The 23,352-nt window shown below is 38.2% G+C and overlaps 1 protein-coding gene across 1 annotated transcript; it reads left to right on the top strand.

The window, feature by feature from the left end:
- Nucleotides 1-5,376: 5,376 nt before the first annotated feature.
- Nucleotides 5,377-14,025, top strand: LOC121406480 (galanin receptor type 1-like). Its single transcript, XM_041597492.1, has 2 exons — nt 5,377-5,470; nt 12,011-14,025. The coding sequence occupies exon 2, from the start codon at nt 12,034-12,036 to the stop codon at nt 13,216-13,218; it is 1,185 nt and encodes a 394-aa protein (XP_041453426.1). The 5' UTR covers nt 5,377-5,470; nt 12,011-12,033; the 3' UTR covers nt 13,219-14,025.
- The last annotated feature ends 9,327 nt before the right edge of the window (nt 14,026-23,352 follow it).

Below are 23,352 nucleotides of genomic sequence, written 5' to 3'. Positions count from 1 at the left end.
ATAAAATCATTAAAATTTACACTTAAGGCTATTGCATACCTAACGACTGGCCTATTACTCGATTATGGAAGAAAGCCCATTTTGTTTATTTTTAAATATAAGAATAGATTCTTATTATTCGAGGTTCACATTAATTATTTGGGAAAATTGCAAGCCATTATTATTATTATTATCTTTTGGGGGGATTCCAAATTGGTTTCAAATCTTATGACTGTTATGACTTCATTACGATATCAAATTATTTCTTATAGTAATAAGATGGATGTTATATAATCACTGATAAAAACATAGTATTCCACCGATGAATCCGAAATTTGCACAAAAATGTATTCCGTGTTTCACCATCCGAGTCAAATATTTTATTCCAAAATCGAGTCGCAGACCAATCGTAGTATAGTCGATGCAAATATGTGCGGTGTTCTTTACGCATGCAACTATTTTTTCGATGGAAGAAAAAAATACGATCTGTGCCACGTCCGATCAATCTCAAGTATATGGAAGTCCAGCAATGTCATAATTTATTCTTTAGGAAATTTGCTCAATGTCCTTTGAAAACAAAGAGAAGCATACTGAATTGTCAAGAAAACAGTGAATGCATGAATATACGTGATTTCTAGAATATATTTTGAAGAAACATGCATTTAAGATGTTGACGTTGCTGGCTTTCCATAGTTCCGATTGATCGGATCAATCACAATTCTTTGCAAGACGGGACCCATGAATCTAACGTATGGAAAGATTGTAACGACTCCGCGTCTTGATATGTTTCCATTTTTCATTTGATGCAATCAGTTTATTTCATTATTTTGATAGTCGACTTGTTCCAATTAAAAAGGCAAACGTTTTTTTTCAATGAATTTCCATTCTTTTATTTTCAAGGGAATATGATAATCAATGTTTTATTTTAATGAAATAGGATGGACCTATTTCTAGAAGGAATTCAAGAACATACAGCCCCCCCCAAAAAAAAAAACTAATTGGAAATACAGTAGACAACGTGTTAAAGACGATTCCGAAAAGAGGGCGATGTTGGCTTAATGGGTAAAGCGTCTTCCTGTCGGACAAAAGGTCGTGGGTTCGAGTCCTCCCAGGGCGGATGACTGGGGCCAGTGCGTTGTGTGTAAACGTCTCTCCCCAGTTCCATAGATGCAGGCTATGTTACAGTGGAAAACACCCCGTCTCTCGGATAGGACGTTAAATAGAGGCCCTGTGTGGAGGAGAATCACCACCTTTGCACTATTCATATAATAGAAGTGGCAAAACCCGGTGTAGTGGTCCACCTGCATTCCCCCAAGTCAGTTATATCGGGAGGAGAGATCTGCGAGTCACAGACAGTGCTTCAGTTCGCTTTTGGCCTCCCAGGCACAGGTGAAGCCAAACAAATAATAAAAATTAAGAATAAAAAAATAATATAAGATGCGCTTTGTAATTTCATATCACATTAAACCATTCATTATTTTTTTTCATTGACATGATTTTATTCAGCAATGTGCCAAACTGTTACCATTAAATCTATTTGATTGAAAAAATAATGATTATCTAGATAAGGTTGGAGAAACCTTCAGCGGCAAAGTAGAATTTTTTATGATGAACATTAATTTCATTCACTGTATACATTTTTTTTTACTATAACATGCAATAAATAGGCGATTTCATGGGTGAACAAGAGTGATGATGGTAAATATGTCTGGTTGTGTTGTAAGGAACATGTTAGTACTCTGTTTTCGCTTTAATATGCCTTTATTTATATTTACACTGATATTTTGTACTTTTTTCACACTGAGTAAGTAATTGAGACTTTTAACTGAAAACGAAAAAAAAAAAAACGCGGGGCAAATTAATATAACATATTATTCCGTGTTTAGATGCCGAATATTTTTGTTACCGAAATCCTCTTAGCCATGAACAAGTTTTTCAAACGACCGATTCGTTTTTGTACGTATTAAATGCATTCGGAAACTATGTGGATAAATCATTTGATATTACTGGCTTTCGATATTTATGTTTTATACAGATAATCAATTTGATGAATAAACAACGGAGACTTATATCATGACTGTGGAAGTGTGGAATACATGATTCAGTTATTGATTGATCTTAATGAGAGAGATAGAGAGGGGGAGGAGGGGGCTGTCCTTAAAAGTCCTTTTTCATGCATATATTAAAATTTACAACTCGCGCTTTGCGCTCACATTCATTGTTGGGTTATATAGGCATCTTGTTCATGATTACGAAAAACTGTTCAGAATGTTTAATTTTTAGGTGTAAAAACATGAAATATCTAAAATTTGAGATTGTGTTTCACGCGCTCGGATTTAGTTCTTATACTATTAGATATAAAGCCCCTTTCACAATTGACGTACGACCTGTTTACGACCGCCTGCAACATTTTTTTCTTGTTGTTGCACGATCGATCTCTTGTTGTCTTGCGAGCTCTCGCAGTCGTTGTAGACGAATGCACGAATTTGAGGTTGTCGGAGGTGGTCGTGACTGGTCGCATCTGAATTTGAACATGTTCAAAATCCAAACGCGATCAAATGCGATTGATTTACTCGCATCAGGTCGTACCATCGGTCGGGCGATCATCGTGTGAGTGTTGTTCAACGTTGTACGACTTGGTGCGAGAGGTGGCACAACTACGTATAGTCGCATTTAGTCGACTGGAGGTCGTACAACACTTGCACATGTGCTAGAGACCTACAGAGACCAGTCTTGCGACTGGGTGCGATAATATAAGACTGTTGCAAGACCGATCGAAATTACGGCTTACAACATTCCACTACCGTTGCATTCGTATGTATGCGACCGTTCAGCCCCTTTCACAATTGACGTCCGACCAGTTTACGACCGGCTGCAACAGTTTTTTCTTGCTGTTGCACGATCGATCTCTAGGTGTCTTGCGAGCACTCGCAGTCGTTGTAGACGGTCGCACAAACTCGAGGTGGTCGTGACTGGTCACACCTGAACTTTGAACATGTTCAAAATCCGAACGCGATCGAATACGATCGATTCACTCGCATCAGGACGTATCCGGAGTCGTACCATCGGTCGTGCGAACATCGTGCGAGTGTTGTGCAACGTTGCACGACTTGGTGCGAGAGGTGGCACAACAAAGTTTACTCGACTGGAGGTCGTACATCACTTGCACACATTGGCGGCGGAAGCCAATAAATTTAGGGGGTGTCCACCTGAAATTTTTGGATGGACACATGTAAAAAATAGGACAAGCGCCCAAAAAAATTTTGACAAGCAAAAAAAAAACAAAAAAAAAAAAAAAAAAAGGTCATCAACCTAAATTTTAGGGGGGGGGGACAACACACGTTTCAGGTGGGGCCACGTGAATTTAGGGGGGGACGCAGGAAAAAAATTGACAAGCAAAAAAAAAAAAAAAAAAAAAAAAAAAACGTTATCCAAAAAAGAAATTAAAGAAATCTAGGGGGGGACGTCCCCCCCGCTTCCGCCGCCTATGCTTGCACATGTGCTAGCGACCTACATGTACAGAGACTAGTCTTGCGACTGGGTGCGATAATATACAGATATATGGGCCATAAGACTGTTGCAAGACCGATCGCAACGGCTTACAACATTGCACTACCGATTCATTCGCATGTATGCGACCGTTCCCCTCGCAATCCCTCGTGCAACACTCGCATGTGATCACACGAGCACAATAGGATCATAAGCGACTTACTCGTGCAACGGGTTTTACTGGTTGTTTTTTGTTGTACGACAGCTGTTGCAACTATGAAAGCCTCTGTGCGATCTTATGAGATGACTGGCGATTGATGCCTGTTTTAGCCTGTCGCACGACCAAAAGGTCGCAAATGGTCGTACGTCAATTGTGAAAGGGGCTTAACTTATCTTGTTTGTAAGAATGAGACTAAGATGTACTTATAACGCCAATCTTTAGATAGGACGCCCTCAATTCAATTCAATTCAGTTCTTTATTCCATTTCCATTCAAAACATATAAGTAACATAAAGTAATACATATCAAGTACAATTTAACAGACGGGCATTCTTACTTCGTAAAACAAAAACAGTATAATATTGAGCATAAATGGAAATGAAGGGGGGGGTCCACTAAAAAGCAAAGCTTGTAAAGTGTGGACCCCCTTGGAAATGAATAATAATAATAGGCATTTATAAAGCGCCATCTATCTAGAAATATTCTATTCCGAGGCGCGTTGTTATTATTATTACCCCGGCTTTAGCTCGAGCTGCCTTCAGCGCTCATGCATTCAAGGAGTTAATCCTGCCGGGTATTCACCTCACCTAGGTCGAGTGCAGCATAATGGGGATAAATTCTTGCTGAAGGAAATTACGCCATGGCTGGGATTCGAACCCACGACCCTCTGTTTCAAAGTCAGAAGACTTATCCACTGGGCCACAACAAATGAAGACATATGCGTATATATGCAGGAAAGAAAAAAAGAGAAGGAAAGAAAGAAAGAAAGAAAGAAAGAAAGAGAGAGAGAGGGAGGGGGAGGGAGGGAGGGAGGGAGGGAGGGAGGAAGGAAGGAAGGAAGGAAGGGAAAGGAATCAATAATACGATAAAAAAAATCGAAAATATCAAAATTGTATAACCTAAAAACATCAATTTTTTCTAATCACTTAATTTATCTACGAGCTAGAGTGGAATTTGTGGATTTTACACATATTATTTGATACTGTATGATTATCATTATCATTATGAAAGTTTTTAATCCATAAGCGAAAGAAGAAGGTTACGAAACGACTTAAGATTATTAATACAAAAAATTGATCGCTCTAGCCGACGTGAGTAATGTGTTACGTATTATTTATTTCACCGTGGGGAAACATTTTCGAGAATTTCGAAAATTCACAGCGTTCTCATCATTTTGCCGTAATTACGTTCAAGAATAAAACGTCGTAAATTTCATTATTCTCCCAATTATATAAGGAGAGAGGGAGAGAGAGAGAGTGAGAGAGAGAGGGGGATCAAAACGGGGCATTATTAGAGAGACCTACTGCAGGGATTGTTAATGAGTTTTCCCTCTTATTGATGTTATCATCTGACGATCACAAATGAAGGGGGAAAAAAACTTTTTTTTCCTTTGTCTTTGTATTCGATGAAAATAATAGAATATACCAGAATCAGGTCAATTAATTTATATTATTGTCATGGGATTTCGTAACAAGTTGATACAAAAAAGATTAATCAGTTCTAAGCAATTAAGTCGGAAATGAATATTGCACTCCTGTGGTGACATACTTACAACGCACACAGTAAAAAAAAAAAACGATTACGTAAGAGTCGACCGCACATGCGCAAATTACGGAAATGAATATCTATATATATTTTCGCACTACTAAAGCAAAGTTCACTGTTTTAGCGGGGTTAGAACTTTACCATAAAGTCACAATTCGATGAATCTGTCACTGTCAACGTTTAAATTTTAATCTTCTTAGAGCCTTATTTTACGAGAATTGTCTTCAACCAGATACAGGTAAGAGATGTTACTACTACATTCAGTGTTTTGATTGTAAATAGCAGTTAAGTTTTGTTATACGTTTAACATGTTTAAGAGACAAATGAAGATAATGCAGACCATTTTATATGCCTGATCATAAACTTGCTTCCTGTGTTACTTTGCATATCTGAAATGCCCAACTTTTAACCAACCAGTAGCGTAGATACGGGGGGGGGGCTTGGGGGCACATGGCCCCCCTGAAATTTGGTGTGCCCTCCTGAAAAAAATTGGCAGAGCAAAAAAAAAAACGGAGAAAAAAGAAAAGAAAAAAGGAAAAGAAGAAGAAAGACAGAAGAAAAAGAGGAAAATAAGAGGAGGAAGACTTACAAAAAAAATATTTCATGTTACTATATAACATTTTTGCTTACGCTTCACGCCAGAATTACCTGTTCGATGAGGTTCATATCTTGCTCAGTATATAGGCTGATATGGTGCAAGTTTTAAAGTCAATATACAAAACATATTTAAGCTCAAACATCGAGCTTTCATTATTTTTTTTCATTTACAAATTCAAGTGCTCTGTAAAATGTCCGTTTTGTGGTCTACATATTAGCATTATTAGCTCACGCTGCGTAGTCACATTGTTTGATTTGCCAAGTTCCTATTGTCTACGTTTATTCCATAATGTTCCATTAAACAAATGTATTCAGAATGCCCAGATTCTAGGTCTAAATCTAAAACATGCGCGATAGCCTGCATGCTCTTTATTTAAGTGTACTTAAATTAGTCAGTTTCACATCAGAATATCAATAATTGTCTACTCACGCTTCACGTCAATTAACTATATCCTATTTATGATTTACAAAATATGAATAGAGTGTCCCGCTTTTAGGTCTAAAATCTCAATTTCTTCCTCTCGCGCTTCGCGCTCGCATCATTTGTTTAGATATATACCTATCCAATTTATTAATACAAAAGTGCTAAGAATGGCCATTCTTTATGTCGGAATGTCAACAAAATTTGCTCGCGCTTCGCGCTCTCATTATTGAAATACATACCGTCTTCGTGGGTAACTGTAAGCAGTCTTTAACAGGTCCCGTTTCGATAATGCTAACACTTAATAAAAATTTCTGCTTGCGCTTGGCGTTCGCAGTAACCATCTAGTTACATACGAATCTTGTTAACTGAAGGATCACACATAACATTGCCCAGAATATTAAATTTTCAGAACAAAATACATGAAAGTGCTTGCACTTTTTATAACGCTTATGAGATTATTTCATATTTATGTTGTTTTATAAGAATAAAACTTAGAAGTGACTGATCATGATCGGGGAAAACATAGGTGACGATAATTTCGGGCCCCGTCCCCTATTGGCGAAATTCGGTCCGCCCTTGTGACACATACACACACATTGGTGAAAATGGTGCCCCCTGAAAAAGCAAGGACCCCCCCCCCCAGTGCCCCCCAGGAAAAAATCCTAGCTACGCCACTGTAACCAACCCTGGGCAACATACTGTCCAGACAACTATTGGTTAAAATCTGCCGAAATGGGGTAATAAAAATAATATCTGGGTACATTTGCTCAATTGGAAATAATTGTCCAGAATTAGATATTTTTACCAACATACATTACCAAACACAGTGGAAAGTTCGTTGCCCAACATTTTGCATGTTTTGAGTATGTACCGTAAGGGCACTAGTATTCAACCCGTTTGGAGAGTTTCCTCAAATATATAGAAACATAGAATTTACCTGAATTTCAGACCCATCTTATTTCTAAGAGCAAATGCTGGTTATTCTTTTTCCGTTATTTTTTTCTTCAACCAGTCGACTGTGTGCGCGGGCGATCGAATTATACGGCGACGGTTTTTTGCACTAGTATTCAACCCGTCTGCACTAGTATTCAACCTAGCGATGAAAGATGGTCCTGTCTCTCAATCTGCCCTTGTCCCATCCGACTATGGACTAGACCATTTGAGATGAGACCAAACAGGGAATTAATCAAAGCCAGAGACTTACATAGATCTAGATCTAATTTACCAATATAAACCCTTCTGAGATATGCTATATATAAGCTATATAGTACAACAATGTAAGTTTTGTATATTCACCGCTTGACAGCTAAGTACTTTGCTTAAGAAAAACTCAAACTAACGGGTTTCGACGATGGGCTTTATCGATATTGTTAAAGACCTTTTTTTTCTTTCCGGATTATGTATTCGATTTTGTTTTCAATTTACAGAGGAAATTGAAACTAAAAATCATTCTGTGCTCAATTGGATGGAGACATACAACTTTTCACTAGGTTTTTGTGATTTCTCTGTTTGGCTCTTATATGGTATAAATTGCTATGTCAGGAAAAAGGTGTAACACTAATGAAAAAAATACGTGAAACGAAATATACCAAAAAATCAGCCCAAAGCTTAAGATCTAATCACTTCAAGCGTGCAGGAAAACATGTTTATGGTATCTACATTGTGTGATTGTGTGAAACACTTAACCAGAAAGTTTTTCTTCGTAAAGCTTTACGAAGGTGAAGTCATAACCGTATATGAACGGACATGTCTAGAAGTGTTTTAAAAATGGCAGGGCTTGGGGGCTCTTGCCCGCCCCCCAAAAAATAATAAAAAATAAAAGATCACGACCAAGAAAATAGTGATAAGGAAAGAGAGAAGTGTGAAATATGATAGGCTTGTTATATATGAAAAATATGAATATTATGTCCAAATCTATAAAAAAAATATGTATCGCAAAATTTGATTTTTGTAATAAAATGTGGAAAATGTTCCTCGTTCGCTTGCATTTTTGGGGTAAATTTTGCCCGATACGCCATATCTGGCCCTCTATTGTTTTGCGTCATTCCACCACTGATGTCTCGCATTAGGGACATAGGTAATGCTCCTTCAAGGGTCTGGGTGGTACCTCCGGATTAACCTCTCGAAGATAAGTATTCTTTTAAAAATCCTGATGATTGAGACCATACATGGAATTTGCCAAGCCTAGACAGACGCCATCCAATTCTATCTTCCAGTTCTTCTTTCAGGGTTGGTTGCTCTTTCTAATGTATGTGGTTCTCTCCTCCCCCCCCCCACATATTACGCCACTGCCACGCAGCGGATGTCTGACGTCAATAATAGTTCCCTCTATAGTATCTCAGTACGCTGTAGAGGTTCCCACTGCGTCAAGGTCTTTTTTCTTTGACGCAGCGAGAACTGAATGGACGTAGTGTTGGCCTGTATGGGGGTGTTTAATGTTTACCGGCAATTACTCAGACAAATTGCGAACTAGAAGGTAAACTAAATCAACAAGAAAAAGGGCAATTAACTGTTATTTTTTTCATTGTCCATGGCCTATATAACAGATATTAAGACGTAGGCTATATTGCACATCGTGTCAGATGATCTAATGCTTCACAAACAATTTTTGTACTGACAACTTGCGTTTCGTGCACGTTTCCGATAATTTATTGAATGATCAGGGCGGGCTTGCACTCCAGCAGGGGCGTATCAAGGATTTGCCAAGCAAAAGAAAAAAAAAGGTTTCTACCTCAAATTAAGGATATTTCGTACCCCCCCCCCAAAAAATGGACAAGCCCCCAAAAAGTCATCATTTTTTTTTCTCAAGGGAGGGGGGCTACGTCCACCTGTGCCCCCACCCCTGGATCCGCGTCTGCACTCCAGGAGTCAATGTCGAAAAGACCGTAAGATATGGTAGACCTAACTTTTTTTAATGGTTATATTACTGCGTCTTCACAGTCTTCAGCAACCAATCAAAATGCAAGTTTTCAATGGTAGCTATAGAAGCAACGATCAAACACATCATCAATGAAAGTCTTGTCAGAACTTGGTCCAGATCACTTAAGAACTTTATTATTTTCACTAGCATCGCTATCTGAATGAAGTGAAGGGAAATTCCTTCCACTGTTCCGTATTTTAGAAAGTGTTAACCCGCCGAACGCCACATATTCAGATATTCATACCTTAGACTTAGTACAACTATATTCAGGTCCGCATACATTCTTTATTCCGAAGATTCGTTATTCCGAAGCCGAAGGTTCGGATATTCCGAAGGTTCGTTATTCCGAAGATTCGTATTTCCGAAAGTTTGTAAGTCCGAAAACGAAATGAGGTTCGTTAGTAAGAAAACAAAGTGAGGTTCGTAATTCCGACGGTTCGTTAATCCGAAAACGAAATGAGGTTCGTAATTCCGAAGTTTCGTCAGTCCGAAAACGTAAAGATCAACGAACCGTATTTCGTTTTCGGACTGACGAACCTTCGGAACAACGAACCTTATTTCGTTTTCGGATTAACGAACCTTCGGAACAACGAACCTAATGTCGTTTTCGGACTAACGAACCTTCGGAACATCGAACCTTATTTCGTTTTCGGATTATCGAACCTTCGGAATAACGAACCTTCGTAATAACGCCACAAATGTTCGGATTAACGAACCCTTTTACGTTTTCGGATTAACGAACATCGAGGTATAGGCAATTTACGTGTTTCGGAATTACGAACCTTCGGAATTAAGAACCTTCGGAATTACGAAGTGTAACCATTCAGGTCTATGTATTTCAGCCTCCATAGCACAGAATAGAGCTCTTTCGTAAAGCCAGACTTGGACTGTACTTCATTTTTTTTTTAATCCTAAGGGTATATGTATACGTCGAATCCAAACACATTTCGCACAATGTTTCTTGTATTCTAGCGTCACAATGTTGTTGCATCGTCATAGTTGAAACAGGGATCACTCATTTAAACTATAAAAAAAAACGGTCACCAAAAACCTTGCCACTGTAGCCTAACCGCCATCTTTCTATTGCGTTATACCCCAGTTCTCCTTTTCTATTATAGCTCAAATGAAATCTGATAGATTTTCCTGCTTGCGTCCAGATCCACAATCAACCCTTTCATTTATGCCTTCAAACCACACCGACTTTCAAAAGGTGTTCATTCATAAAATATCCCAATTTGCCAAAGTGTGACCTGAAACTCGTGCAAAATGGTCAGTGATATTAAATTTTGATGAACCTTATGTCAAAGATTCATGAACGAGGTCCATTTACTTCCGATGTTAAGATGACATTTCAAAAACTTAATCTTGGTTAAGATTTCAATGTTGACGACGCCTCCGCCATCGAAAAAGTGGCGCATATAGGCTATATAGTTTTGCTCTTCTGTGCAGGCGAGACATAAATCAGCTTAGAAAGTTTTCTTATGTATCCTGTTTTTTTTAACTGATTTGTTTTTCTTTCATTTTCTGCTAAATTGATATTAATGACAATACTTTTCCAATCATAAAAAACATGAAATGAAATGACAGGGGGCGTCGTGTCTAGTGGTTATGGCTCTCGTCTTTCAATTAAAGGGACGTGGGTTCGAATCCCAGCCATGGCGTGTTTTCCTTCAGCAAGAAAACTGTCCACACTTTGCTGCACTCAACCCAGGTGAGGTAAATGGGTACCCGGTAGGATTAATTTCTTGAATACACAAAGCGCATTTAGCATCTGGAGCTTTTAATAGCCGATAGTGCGCCATTGAATAGGCAACTAGATAATTGGCGCCTCATAAATGTTATACATTATTATTTTAATCAGTATAAGTACAAAATAACGATACAGTTGAGAATTTTTGCGAGAATTTGCATTGACTTGCATGAGATCGTGTGTAGTTGCTTTGATGGCAATCTATAAATCAATACTCATGCGTCTCCAAAATATTCTTGAATGACGTGACGCGGATCTATCGTGTTACGAATTTAAGGCAGAAAATGATGAGGGGAGCCTTTAAGGTCTCTGGAACTGTTAGTGTTGAATTTTCAAATATCCATTTCTCGCTCTCTCTTCCCACTCTCGTTATATCTAAAGCAACGTAGTGTAGGGGACTAGTCGTATCCCCAAACATTAGAAATAATCTTAAATATTGTAAAATTGCTGTCAAATATACTCATCATATCGGATGAAGTTAACGAAGTAATGGCAGTTTAAAAATTACCCTACTTAACTGAAACAGTGTAAAGCATGTATGATGCGAACTAATGACGTCATCGTCTCCTTTACTTGCGGTATTTTATCAAGTGAAAAAAAATGCAATAAAAAAAGACACATTTCTACTCCAATAATGGAAAAATCAGCATCGACTAACTGATTGAATGTAAAAGATTATCATTGCTGTATATATATATTTTGTTGAGAGAGATACATTTAAACATTTGAACGAAAGTATATGACAAACATTTTTTTTTAATTAAAAAAGGGAAAATAGGGACGTAACCTCATTATATACCTATCGCATTGCATGTTTGTGACAAAATGCAGCAACCGCTCCGCAGACATAACCCAAAAGTTAGAAATTATAATACATACTTATTTCTTCATTCGTTTCTTTTTTAATGAAAATGTTTTTCATTTTTCACTATTTATTGAATTTCCTATTACGGAGGATCCAATGAGTAAACATCTCTATTAGTGGGGGAAGACCAAAATATTTGTTAAGACTTTCATGACAAACTGTGATGTAAGATATATAATGTCACTCTTGATGAATAAATTGTTTCAATCTAATTATCTTTAGTTCGATACATCTTGGAGTTGACGATGAAGTCAGGTACAGGTTCTTTAATATTGCGGTTGTTTATCATCCTGGTGTCTGGATTCATCACTACACAAACCAGAGCTGACGGTTTGGAAGATGGATATGACAACGCCACTACCATCGTGTATGAAGACATGACCGAGATCATCATAGATGACGATGCCTCTGACTCAGGATGGGCTTGGTACCCAATAACATGGAGATGGTGGACAATTAGCCAAGTCGTCTGCGCCATCCTGGGCGTCTTCGACAACGGGGTCGTCATCGTGATCATATTCCAGCGGCTTGAGAAGAACCGATCAACGGACACCTTGATTGGAGCTTTGGCCATTGCTGATTTCCTGACGTCCGTGTTCCTGTTCCCAATTCCTTGGGCCAAGCATGTACCTCCAACCATCCTAGGTAAGATGTACTGCAAGCTGCTCTATCCGGGCTTCGCTCTTTGGTTATGCATAACCGCATCCACCTACATCCTCATGGCAATCTGCATCGAACGTTACATCGCGGTCGTTCATCCACTCTACTTCAACAGGGCCTTTACCAAAGCTAAAGTATCACTCGCTGTGCTTTTCCTCTGGGTATTTTCCTTCGCTCAGTGCGTCTATGCCTTGTTCACCTTCATCCACGACGAGGAAATCGGTTACTGTAGTTCTATTGTTGATACCAAGAGGGGTATGGAGGCCCGCGCTTACTACGCCTTCTCGATTCGTCTAGCCATTCCCGTCCTGACCATGGTTGTCACCCAAATCATCATCATCCGGTCACTCCATGTCCAGTCCAAGGTATTCAAGGGTATGACCGGTGAGAGTCAAGCCACCTCTCCGACCTTTCACATCACTGCCCGCAACAACGTCATCAAGATGATGTTCATCGTCGTCATGGTCTACGTCATCACATGGACACCCAATCAGATCGCCTACCTTTGCTTCAACCTCGGTTACATCTCCTCGTCCTACCGAGGAAGTCCCCTCCACCGCAGTCTCACGGTCTTTGCCTTCCTCAATTCCTGCGCCAACCCCATCATCTACACGTCCCGTCATACCGAGTTCAGAAAGGCCCTCAAGGGTCTCTTTACCTGCTCCAAACCCGAGATCTCCTCCCTCTTCGAGATCAAAGAAGATACTGCGGGTAAAGAAAGTTCGCAATCAAACATGAAGATGAATGAGAGTATTCCAGAAGCACCTTGAATGCATTGTGCACCCTTACCACTTCAATATCTATTTCTAAAGGCAATGATAACAACATCAGCAATTACAATTATGATACTCATGGTGATATAAAAATAGAATAATACGAGTTAAAGTTCAAGTTGTTTTTTTTTCCATTTTCATCATACATGTATACAGTGGTGCTAACAAGTTAGTGAACCATACGAAGTCAGGTGATGAAAATGTAACATTTCATATAGTTTGTTTCTCTGGGCTCGCCGGACATCGTATACGTTGTTGTCTATACGTTCAACATTCGGCATGAACTAGTGTATTTTCTGGTGGGGTTAGCTCCTAATTTAGCACCACTGTACATCATATACATTAAAAAAAAGTAGAAATCAAATATGATTACACTCTAAATTCCAAGGGTTTGAAATAAATCCAGGATCCCGTAGCACAAAGAATAGTGATTAATCGTACGTTTGATTTTTATGATTAATTTTACATTTTAGGTCATGTAATCAATCGTTCATAATGTTTGATTTGATTTGATTTCTTGTTTTCTTCTGCAGTCATATCGTTCGCATTTCCATTAAATAGCAAACAAAATAATATACTAATTGTCCAAAAATTCGGCAAATATTTTATTTTGTCTGTAAAGATTGTTTGCCACGGAGGATCTCTTATGTTAACAAAAAAGGGAATCAAAACATATCAGCTCCATCATCAGAATTTATCGCAACATCATGAACTGTCACATTTTCTTTGGGCAATGTTTGGGTTTCTTGCCCACCAAATCATTGATGATCTATCATGTGGCTTTCATTTTTTTGTTTTGACTCTGTTAAGCTTCTAAGAATAAAAAGGTTTGCGAGCGGTAAAAATTACATCAGTTACTCTCTATATATAATTTATATTAATTTTTGTTTTGAATAGAAGGGTTCTTTGAAAATGTCACTAATAATGATAATAATGATAATAATAATAACAAACAAAACACTACTACTACTACTGGTACTACTACTACTACTACTACTACTACGAATACTACTACTACTGCTGCTGCTGCTGCTGCTACTACTACTACTACTACTACTACTACTACTTCTAATTCTACTAATTACTACTACTACTACTACTACTACTACTACTGTTACTACGAATACTACTACTACTGCTGCTGCTGCTATACTACTACAACTACTACTACGAATACTACTACTGCTGCTGCTGCTGCTGCTACTATACTACTACTACTACTACTACTGCTACTACTGCTGCTGCTACTACTACTACTGTTACTACTACTACTACTACTACTACTACTACTACTACTACTACTACTACTACTACTACTACTACTACTACTACTACTACTACTACTACTGCTACTACTATAAAAGGTCCGAGCCATGTATAAATTATAACTGATTGATAAACGTGTGTAAAATTCAATTGTATTGATGATTATCATCAATATCATATCCTCACCATGCACCACTACTGCTTTAATAATAATCATTATATCCACCATCTCCAACCTCACCATCATTATCATCACGACAACTTTAAACAACATCGCCTCCATCATCATCATCTCCATCACTAACAACTTCATCATCACCACAGTCCACGGCTGTGCTATCAAATTTATTATCATCATTGCCATCATAATCAACATCACCATCACTACCACCATCACCACGGACATCATATTCATCACTACCAAGATTAGTATCATCAGCCTAATTATAAACGACATAACAAAAATTGTCATCATCATTATCATCATCGTCGTCATCATCATCATCATAATCATCATCACCATCAACTTTATCATCGTCATCATCATCATTATCACCACCATCATCATCAACGCTACCTCTACCACACGCAAATAATCAATATTCATATATTCTTTATTACCGTCGCGACGATGATGATGATCATCATCAACAACACAATCACTACCATCATTAACATCGCCATCGCTACCATCATTAGCATCATAATTTCACCATCATCATCATCACCACCACCAAATCATCATTTTCATTATCATTGTCACCGTCGTCATCATCATCTTCATCGCCTTAAGATCAACCTGTAGCTCTATATGCCATTTGTGAAGTTTTATAAGAAGCATACCTGTTGGTCAAAATAATATTTTATTTAATGCACAATGAGAATATTATACGGTCGATGAACACACGAAATCAGATATTCATTTAAGCGAACTTTAAACGATCATAACTTTCTTATGTTACATCCGAATTTTATGAAATTTTCAGCATTGTTTGATAACACTTTTTCTATTCATTGCACATTGTTGGCCGTTAATAGTCCCCTATCGGCGAGCTTGTCTTCGTCGCTTTGTAGGCTGTCTGAGTTTTATCAGACATCTTATTATTAGTGATAGAAATATATGTGAATAGTAATTTTCACTTCTTATGAACACAAGTGATGAAAATGAAATCGTTTATTGTGCATAATCAAATTTTGTCAAGCTAATAGTATATGTACGAAATTGCTTTGATTGGTTAAATTTGCATAAAATGCAAACATTCTGTATAACCAGGCCTATAACTTTGAGTGTTGGCATATGACGAGGCGTTAGCTAGACTACGACACGCTTCTGAATAGGGCCTATTTTATCCATCGTTGTTTGCTATATGAACCTTACAGTAGTATTTTGTCTCGCCTGCACAGCAGTACGAGACTGGAGGTGCCGCTTTTCCGCCCGATCCCTAGCGAAACATATACCTTTTTTCATTATTGAAGTGTTTTGACACCTTTATTACGTTACGTTCGTAACGTGCCCTATCTTGAAAAAGACACCAGTTTTACGTGTTTTTTTGGTCGTGCATCTTATCCACTCGTCAATGCAAGTGGCCCCGGGCTTTTCCGACGGCGGTGGAGTCGTCAACATTAAATCTTAACCAAAGGTTAGGTTTTTGAAATGTCATCATATCTTAAAAATATATGGGCTTACTTTATGAAACTTAAACATATATTATCAAGTATTACTGAACATTCTCCTAGCATTTGAGGTCACATGACCAAGGTCAAAGGTCATTTAGGGTTAATAGAATTAGATTATGTTGGGAATATAAACGAAATCTTGACCAAGGTTAAGTTTTTTTTTTAATATCGTAACTCTGAAAATATATGAATCTAGTTAACGAAACTTTGATATAAGGGAAATCAAGTATAACATCCCGCCTGAGTTTCAGGTGACATGACCAAGATGAAATTTCATTTAGGGTCAATTGAATTTGGCCATGTTGTGATGGGTATTACTTGCTTTCCATCATAACTTTGAAAGTTGATGGATCTTGTTCATGAAACTTGGACATGACATAAGGGTAATCAAGTATCACTGAACATCCTTGTGATTTTCAGGTCACATGACCAAGGTCAACGGTGATTTAGGGTCAATAAACTTAGATTATGTTGGGGAATAAAAACGAAATCTTAACCAAGGTTAATTTTTTTTTAATGTAAGAACTCTGAAAGTATATTAGTTAACGAAACTTGGACAGAAGAGTAATCAAGCGTCAGTGAATGTCCTGCGATAATTCAGGTCACATGACCAAGGTCAAAGGTCAGTGATCCTAGGCCGTGTTGGGGTGTTGAATCGCCTTCATAACTTTGATAGTTTATGGATCTAGTTCATGAAATTTGGACATAATCAAGTATCATTGATTGTCCTGTACAAGTCTTCGGTCACACGATCAAGGTCGAATGTCATTTACGGTCGATGAGCATAGTATATTATCATCATCATTATGAATGGTGTTTTAAAAATGATAATTCTATAGTCGTTCTCAAAGTCAAGACTGTAGCTATATTGAATCGCGTAATGCAGGCGAGACTTCCAGAGGCTACTGTTTAACAGTTTAAACAATTATCTTTAAGTTATTGAGAATTGAATATTAAAAAATCAAACTTTTTTTAAAGTTTTCAAACACCTGCTTTTTTAAGGTTTCAAACACTTGTTTGAACCGTTTAAACAACTACTCTAAGGTTCGTAGTAAACAACAACGTTTTTACTTTGTACAATGTTACTATTTTCATATTGAGAAAGAAATTATTTGATCGAGAAAGATGTTTTAAAATGCCATACACTGACGTCTCATTCGTCCAGTTACTGTGTAATCCTAAGTGCATAGTAGTGAGTGAGTAAGTGCATAATATTATGAGGCGTTCAAATAAGTTACGTATGTCATTATATTACAGTTGCATATAAAAAAACTTCACACTTTGAAATATTCGTATAAATTATATCTTTGTAAATAACGTTAAGCCTTGTCCACATTCATGTATTAGTACAGTTAAACAAATGAGAACATAGAAGTCGAAACATATTTTTGCTTGAGTGAGCACCGCTTATTTAGATTTCGTGAAAAATGATTTGCGCAAAACTTGGAAATAGTTATTATGGGAATTTTTTTTCGACATGTTCGATAACATGTTTCCTAGGCCAAAATGCTCCCTCGATCGCCATTACATCCCATATACAAACGCCTAGACCACTGCAATGATATGTTCAACATGTAGTAGTGATTTGTATAAAATATACCTTGATTTTTCTTCTGTTATTCCTTAACATGCCTGGAGAAGTATGGAGAAACATGCATGAAATTAAGTATGAAATGTGAACCCTCCTAATTAAGTCTTAAATCACAAAACATAGTAAAGCAAAATGCTGGAGATGTCTAAAAGGAACTTTTGTTTACATAATTGAAAAAGTTATAACATGTCTGTTTTATTTTCATTGACCCAAAATGCCCCCCCCCCCCCAATGGCATGGCTGAAAATCATAATTTTTCTTCTCAAATCGATTTACAAAAAAATGTACAATGCTCACTCAAGCGTAAGATTCTGTCAAAAGTATACTTCCATCTGATATTAATTGATGCGACCAACTTGATGAAAATATTTGTGAAAATGTTATCCCCATGTTGTATTTTTTCAGGGGCGGTGGAAGCGGGGGCTGAGTGGGCTTCAGCCCCCAACTTTTTTTTTCAAAAAACGTGTACAAAAATGTAATAATGACCATCTGGGGCCCCTTTCATAAAGGACTTGCAACTGTTGTAACTTCGTAAAAATAATGGCAACTACCATGGTGTCAGAGCTCAGCAGCCAATCAGAATCAAGGTTTCTATGGTATAGTTGCCATAATGGCAAAGTTACAACAGCTGCAAGTCCTTTATGAAACGGGCCCTTGATTGTGATATTTTGCATGGTCAGCCCCCACTTTTGGCTCTGCCCCCCCCCCCCCTCAATTTTAAACCGTCACGCAGCTCTTGTTTTTTAAACTTTTATTTGAGAGACTTTTTCAAAGTGTAAACTTGTAATTGACGCCCAATTTATAAGTTACTTAACAATTCAAATTACATAGGTAATCATAATTATGGTTAAAATACCCTGCCCTAGGACAGATTATAAAAGAAAATATTTTGAATGTGTTGCTGCTGTTGTATCTAATTCTCTCCCTTGTGATATACAAAAATGCACGTCCCTCCATGCATTAAAAAAACACTGTAAATCATTAAAATTCTGACTGTCATACATGTAATTACACTGAATAACGTGATGTAAATGTAATGATTTAATTAGTAATTGTTGATTTCACTCTATATGTATATAATGTAGTACGACAGTATACGCCAGACGGTGGCCTGTACTTATAGAGAAGAAGAAGAATGTATTCTGCTTGTATTGCACTTTATTATATGTTACATACATTGAATTGCTATGGTGTTGAGTTATTTGTTGAACTGCAGGGCGCCTTTGGAAAGAAGTTTTGCATAACTGAACAGGCCAACCCTGCAGTATAAAATAAAGAAAACCAATAAATAGAATTTTAATGAAAATAGATTGATAATGAATTGACGTGGTTCTGAAAATATATATTTTTGGAAATATACAGTATATACATGGATATTGAATAAATTACTTTGCACCACCGACAAGATATTAGGCTTATTCACAATTTTATTCATTTTTACACAAGGACAAATCATTTGTTTACGGTTATGTTGATGTGAAATGGTAAATGTTAATGCCTGTTTATACTGCTAACGCTTCAGTCACAACTCAGAGCGGCGACCGACCGATTAGTAGCCTGCTCGGGCGCCGCTGGAATTTAGTCATCGCCCAATGATTTTTTTTTAAAGTCGAGCAGGCTTTAAAAAGACTTACCGGTAGCCGAGCAGTGCCCTGTCGATTACCCAACACAAATCTGGTCAAATCGGGCAACTCTTCTGTTTAGTGTTCGTGTGCAGTGATCGGCGGACGACCCACCGATTCCCGGGCGGTCTCCCACCGGCCGCCGGTCATTTTTTAAGTAATCGCCTCAAGATCACCGACACATCTCTCAGCGGCCGGCGATCGGCCGATGACTGCTCGACAGCCTTTGAACAACCGAGTTCAATTGTTTACCTGGTACTACCCCCATCTCACTAGATGGCGATTCCGCTGCGATCGTCAAAAATCGACAAAGCGTGGTATATCGTAGCTTGAACGTGGCTTGATCTTTTCAATCTTCTCCGTCGTACCTTGATCTTTTCTTAAGCGGCAAGGATCGCCACCATCTTCCTGGTCGCCACAAAATTTTGAACATGTTCAAAACTTACGTAGCGAGATCGCGGAGGTGCTAAAGCGCATCATAATCGAGTCAAGAGCGTATTACAAACGACATATTCGTAGCTGTAACGAAGCTCCAACGCACAAAGCGTAGTAGAAGCGCATTAAAAGCGGCATCGATCGCCCGTGTTTTTCAGGCCCGTTCCCAAGACAATTCTGCTACGCTGCTTCCGTTTACGAGGCGACTGCCTTGCGCTCGACACGCTTCACACCGTTTCCACCACGACGCTTTCCTTTTGGGTGGCATGTGGCACACGTTCTCAGCCCGCTGCAGGCATTCGCGTTGCGCTTTTGCTGCGCCGCTGATGACTGGCCAGCGATTGAGCAGCGACCGTCTGCGCTGCTATGAAACACCGTGCCGATGGTAGGGGATCATCACATTTTCAACAGATTACGAGGCGACACCACGACGTTTTCAAATATACTTCCCAGAAAAAGGACCAAAAAGGGAAGCTGCCCAATCTGTTATGCCGGCGGTCCAAGAGGAAGCGAACAAGAGGTTATGGTGGTGGTAGAGGAGGAGGAGGAAGAGGAGGAGGAGGTATAGTAGGAGGATGAAAATCTAACTGCTGAGCCAGCTTGAGAGAGAGAAAAAAAAAGACGCTCGCATGTATGACGAAATGGGTTACCTCCGCAAAAATATATAAATTGAATATGTTTTAAAAATAGAATGAATTCTAACTACAGTGACAGTAAACAATATTAAAATTTTAATGATTCGATCACTGATGTATTGATTGGGAAAGCACACTTTATGGGGATTCTGGCATTGTGCCCCCCCCCCCTTATGAGTGCTCTCACATCAGTAGACTACTTCTTGAAAGCAAATTTGAAAGGAATCTACCTAACAATTTTGAGTGACAAACTTTTGTGGAAAAAAAAATATATATAAAACATTTTTATGCTCTTTTATGAAATTCTGGATGCATCCCTCATATTAACTATTAGGCTCATCGACATCTTTTGAGTGAAATTTTAATATACAGTGCGTATCAAAAAAAAGTTTACACTTTGAAAAAGCTCTGTGAATTAAAAAATATACAACATGTGGGTAATTTTTTCACATATAATTATGGATTTGGGTCTCATCTATCCAATGAAGGTAAAAGTTTTGACAGAATGTTACACTTGAGTGAGCACTGTCCATTTTTGTAAAGCTCGCAGAAATCTGTTTGCGCAGAAATGCTTGTTTTCACGCTGTGTCAAGGGAAAGGGCGAAATCAAATGTTAGCCAATTTAGCCAATTGAAATCAAACGGATACATTCAAGCATTTTGTTACAATTTTGCCGCCCAAATTTGAGATTTCAACACTTAGTAAGCACAACCTTTACCCTTTTTGTGCCAGCTGGATCTGAGGACATAACTAAATCTGAACAAAAGTTTATATCATACATCTCCAGCATTTTTCACTAAGTTTTTAGCATTTAAAGTTGGTTTACATTTCATTTTTATTTAATACTTGTTTCTCCACACTTTTCCCAAGCTTGGCAATGATTAACAAAATGAAAATCAAGCCTAAGCCATTTCATGTAAATCACAGCTCAGTGTAAAGCAAATATCGTCACGATGGACTCGGTGTGTGGGGGAGTGGGGTGGGGCGCCATACATTCTTCGAAGTGTTTTGGGCAAGGAAAAATGTTTAAAAGGGTAAAAATATCTTCATATAAATTTTACTTGCTAATTTCCACGTGTTCTTCATGATTAAGGTCTACTTTTATTCGCATAACTATTTCAAAGTTCTGCGCAAATCATTTTTCACCAACTTTTCAAAAGTAAGTGGTGCTCACTCAAGCGGAAATATTTTTCGACAGTTATATCGTCATTTGCTTAAATGGATCTGTACCAATGCTAAAACGTGGAAAATCGTCAGGATATTACAAATATATAATTTTACAGAATTTTTTCTGAGTGTAAACTTTTTTTTGATACGCACTGTATATTGTATATTATGACTTAAGTGACAGCCAGGATCGGACCCAGTATCTTTTTGGCCTCCTCCTACTGTCCTCGTATCAGGTCCTCGTATTCAACTTCTAATTGAAGTTGTTGTATAATGCTAAGATGTATAAGTCCAACCAAATTCTGGACATCCATCTTGGTCGGAGGTTGGCAATCGACTGAAAAATGTCTCATGTGCCGCGATCAATATGCCGATTGCTTGAAATCGTTTCAAGAGCCCATCATGAACGTAACACAATCGTTCCATTCGTAGCACCACCGTACCGAGGTCCTAATTAGCGTATGGGCCTCGTTGTACGGTCGCTTTGATCGCAGAAGCAACGCATCACATCTGCCTAAAATCGTGGCAAGAGAGTGGCAGCGTCGTACTACCAGCGTATTACCATCGCCTTCAGCGCAGGTCCGTCGCAGTGAAGTTGTAGTGCAATCGCCTCGCAGGCTAAAAATAGAATTCGAGGACGATTCTGCTACGCTTTGCGGGATTTAGACAGATCGCCATGGTCGCCATGGTCGCCATGATCGCCCATCCTAGTGAGATGGGGGCCTTCGACAGCGCGGCGACCGCTCGATTACGTCGGCGCCTAGCCTGACTGCGACCATCCGGGTACCAAATGTAATTAGGGCGGCGAGTGAAAAGTGAGTAGGCGCCTCCAGAATTTCAACTCCGTGCTAAATCTTGACCGAGCGATATTATGCCACCAAAACCAGTGGTGCCCGGATTGCAGCCGCTCGGTGCCCGGGCGAAATTGGCTAAAAACTTACCGCTCGGTTGCCGAGCAGGCTAAATTTTTATATTTTTTTTATATTTTTTTTTGAGGGGGCTTAGACTTAACTTCTGAAAGTACGTTTTTACTGTGAAAGAAGCACCCTAAACAAAAACCATCACCACTAAATATCCCAAACCAAGCACCCTCTATCATCATAACGGCAACTGCTACTACCATGACTACCAACCACCATTTCCTTTCTTTGCATCCGAATTGCATACTATGCAGGTTGGATTATATACAAATAAAATGGTTAACAATTAAATATCCTATTAAACAGTTAAAAGATTGTTAATTTCTCAAAGATTTTCATCAAAAACTAAATTGGAGGATGAGGAGGTGGTGGGTCTACACGGAACGATTTGGTTTTAGATTGATTATGAATATAAATAATGAGATATTAAACCTGCATATACCGTTAAAAGGGACAAGCGTAATCCATACAAAACGATTCTTAAATTACCCTAGATATCAGCATCTATTTTGCATTCGATTATTAGAAAAAATAACTTATTTTATAAATTAATGATAGGTACAGAACAATCAAAAATAAAATACAGATCCTATAAAAATACACTCACTAGATTACACATTGAAAAGAAAATTTACTTTGTGAGACAGTTGGCTCTACATAAACAAAACGTGCAAGACACATGGGAGTTTTTAAAACATACCACGAAGTTTTCTAATGATAAAATACATATTTCCCAAATCATTTTTAATAATGTTATTGTTCATGATGCTGACAACATTTCAAATACTTTTAATAACCATTTTTCTTCTACAGGCGCA

This window comes from Lytechinus variegatus, chromosome 1 (assembly GCF_018143015.1).
Source record: "Lytechinus variegatus isolate NC3 chromosome 1, Lvar_3.0, whole genome shotgun sequence".
NCBI lineage: Eukaryota > Metazoa > Echinodermata > Echinoidea > Temnopleuroida > Toxopneustidae > Lytechinus > Lytechinus variegatus.
This window is presented reverse-complemented; position numbering and strand designations above follow the sequence as displayed.

Bases quoted from the DNA above. Each gene is read 5' to 3' on its own strand.
- LOC121406480 (XM_041597492.1), top strand. From the start codon at position 12,034: ATGAAGTCAGGTACAGGTTCTTTAATATTGCGGTTGTTTATCATCCTG.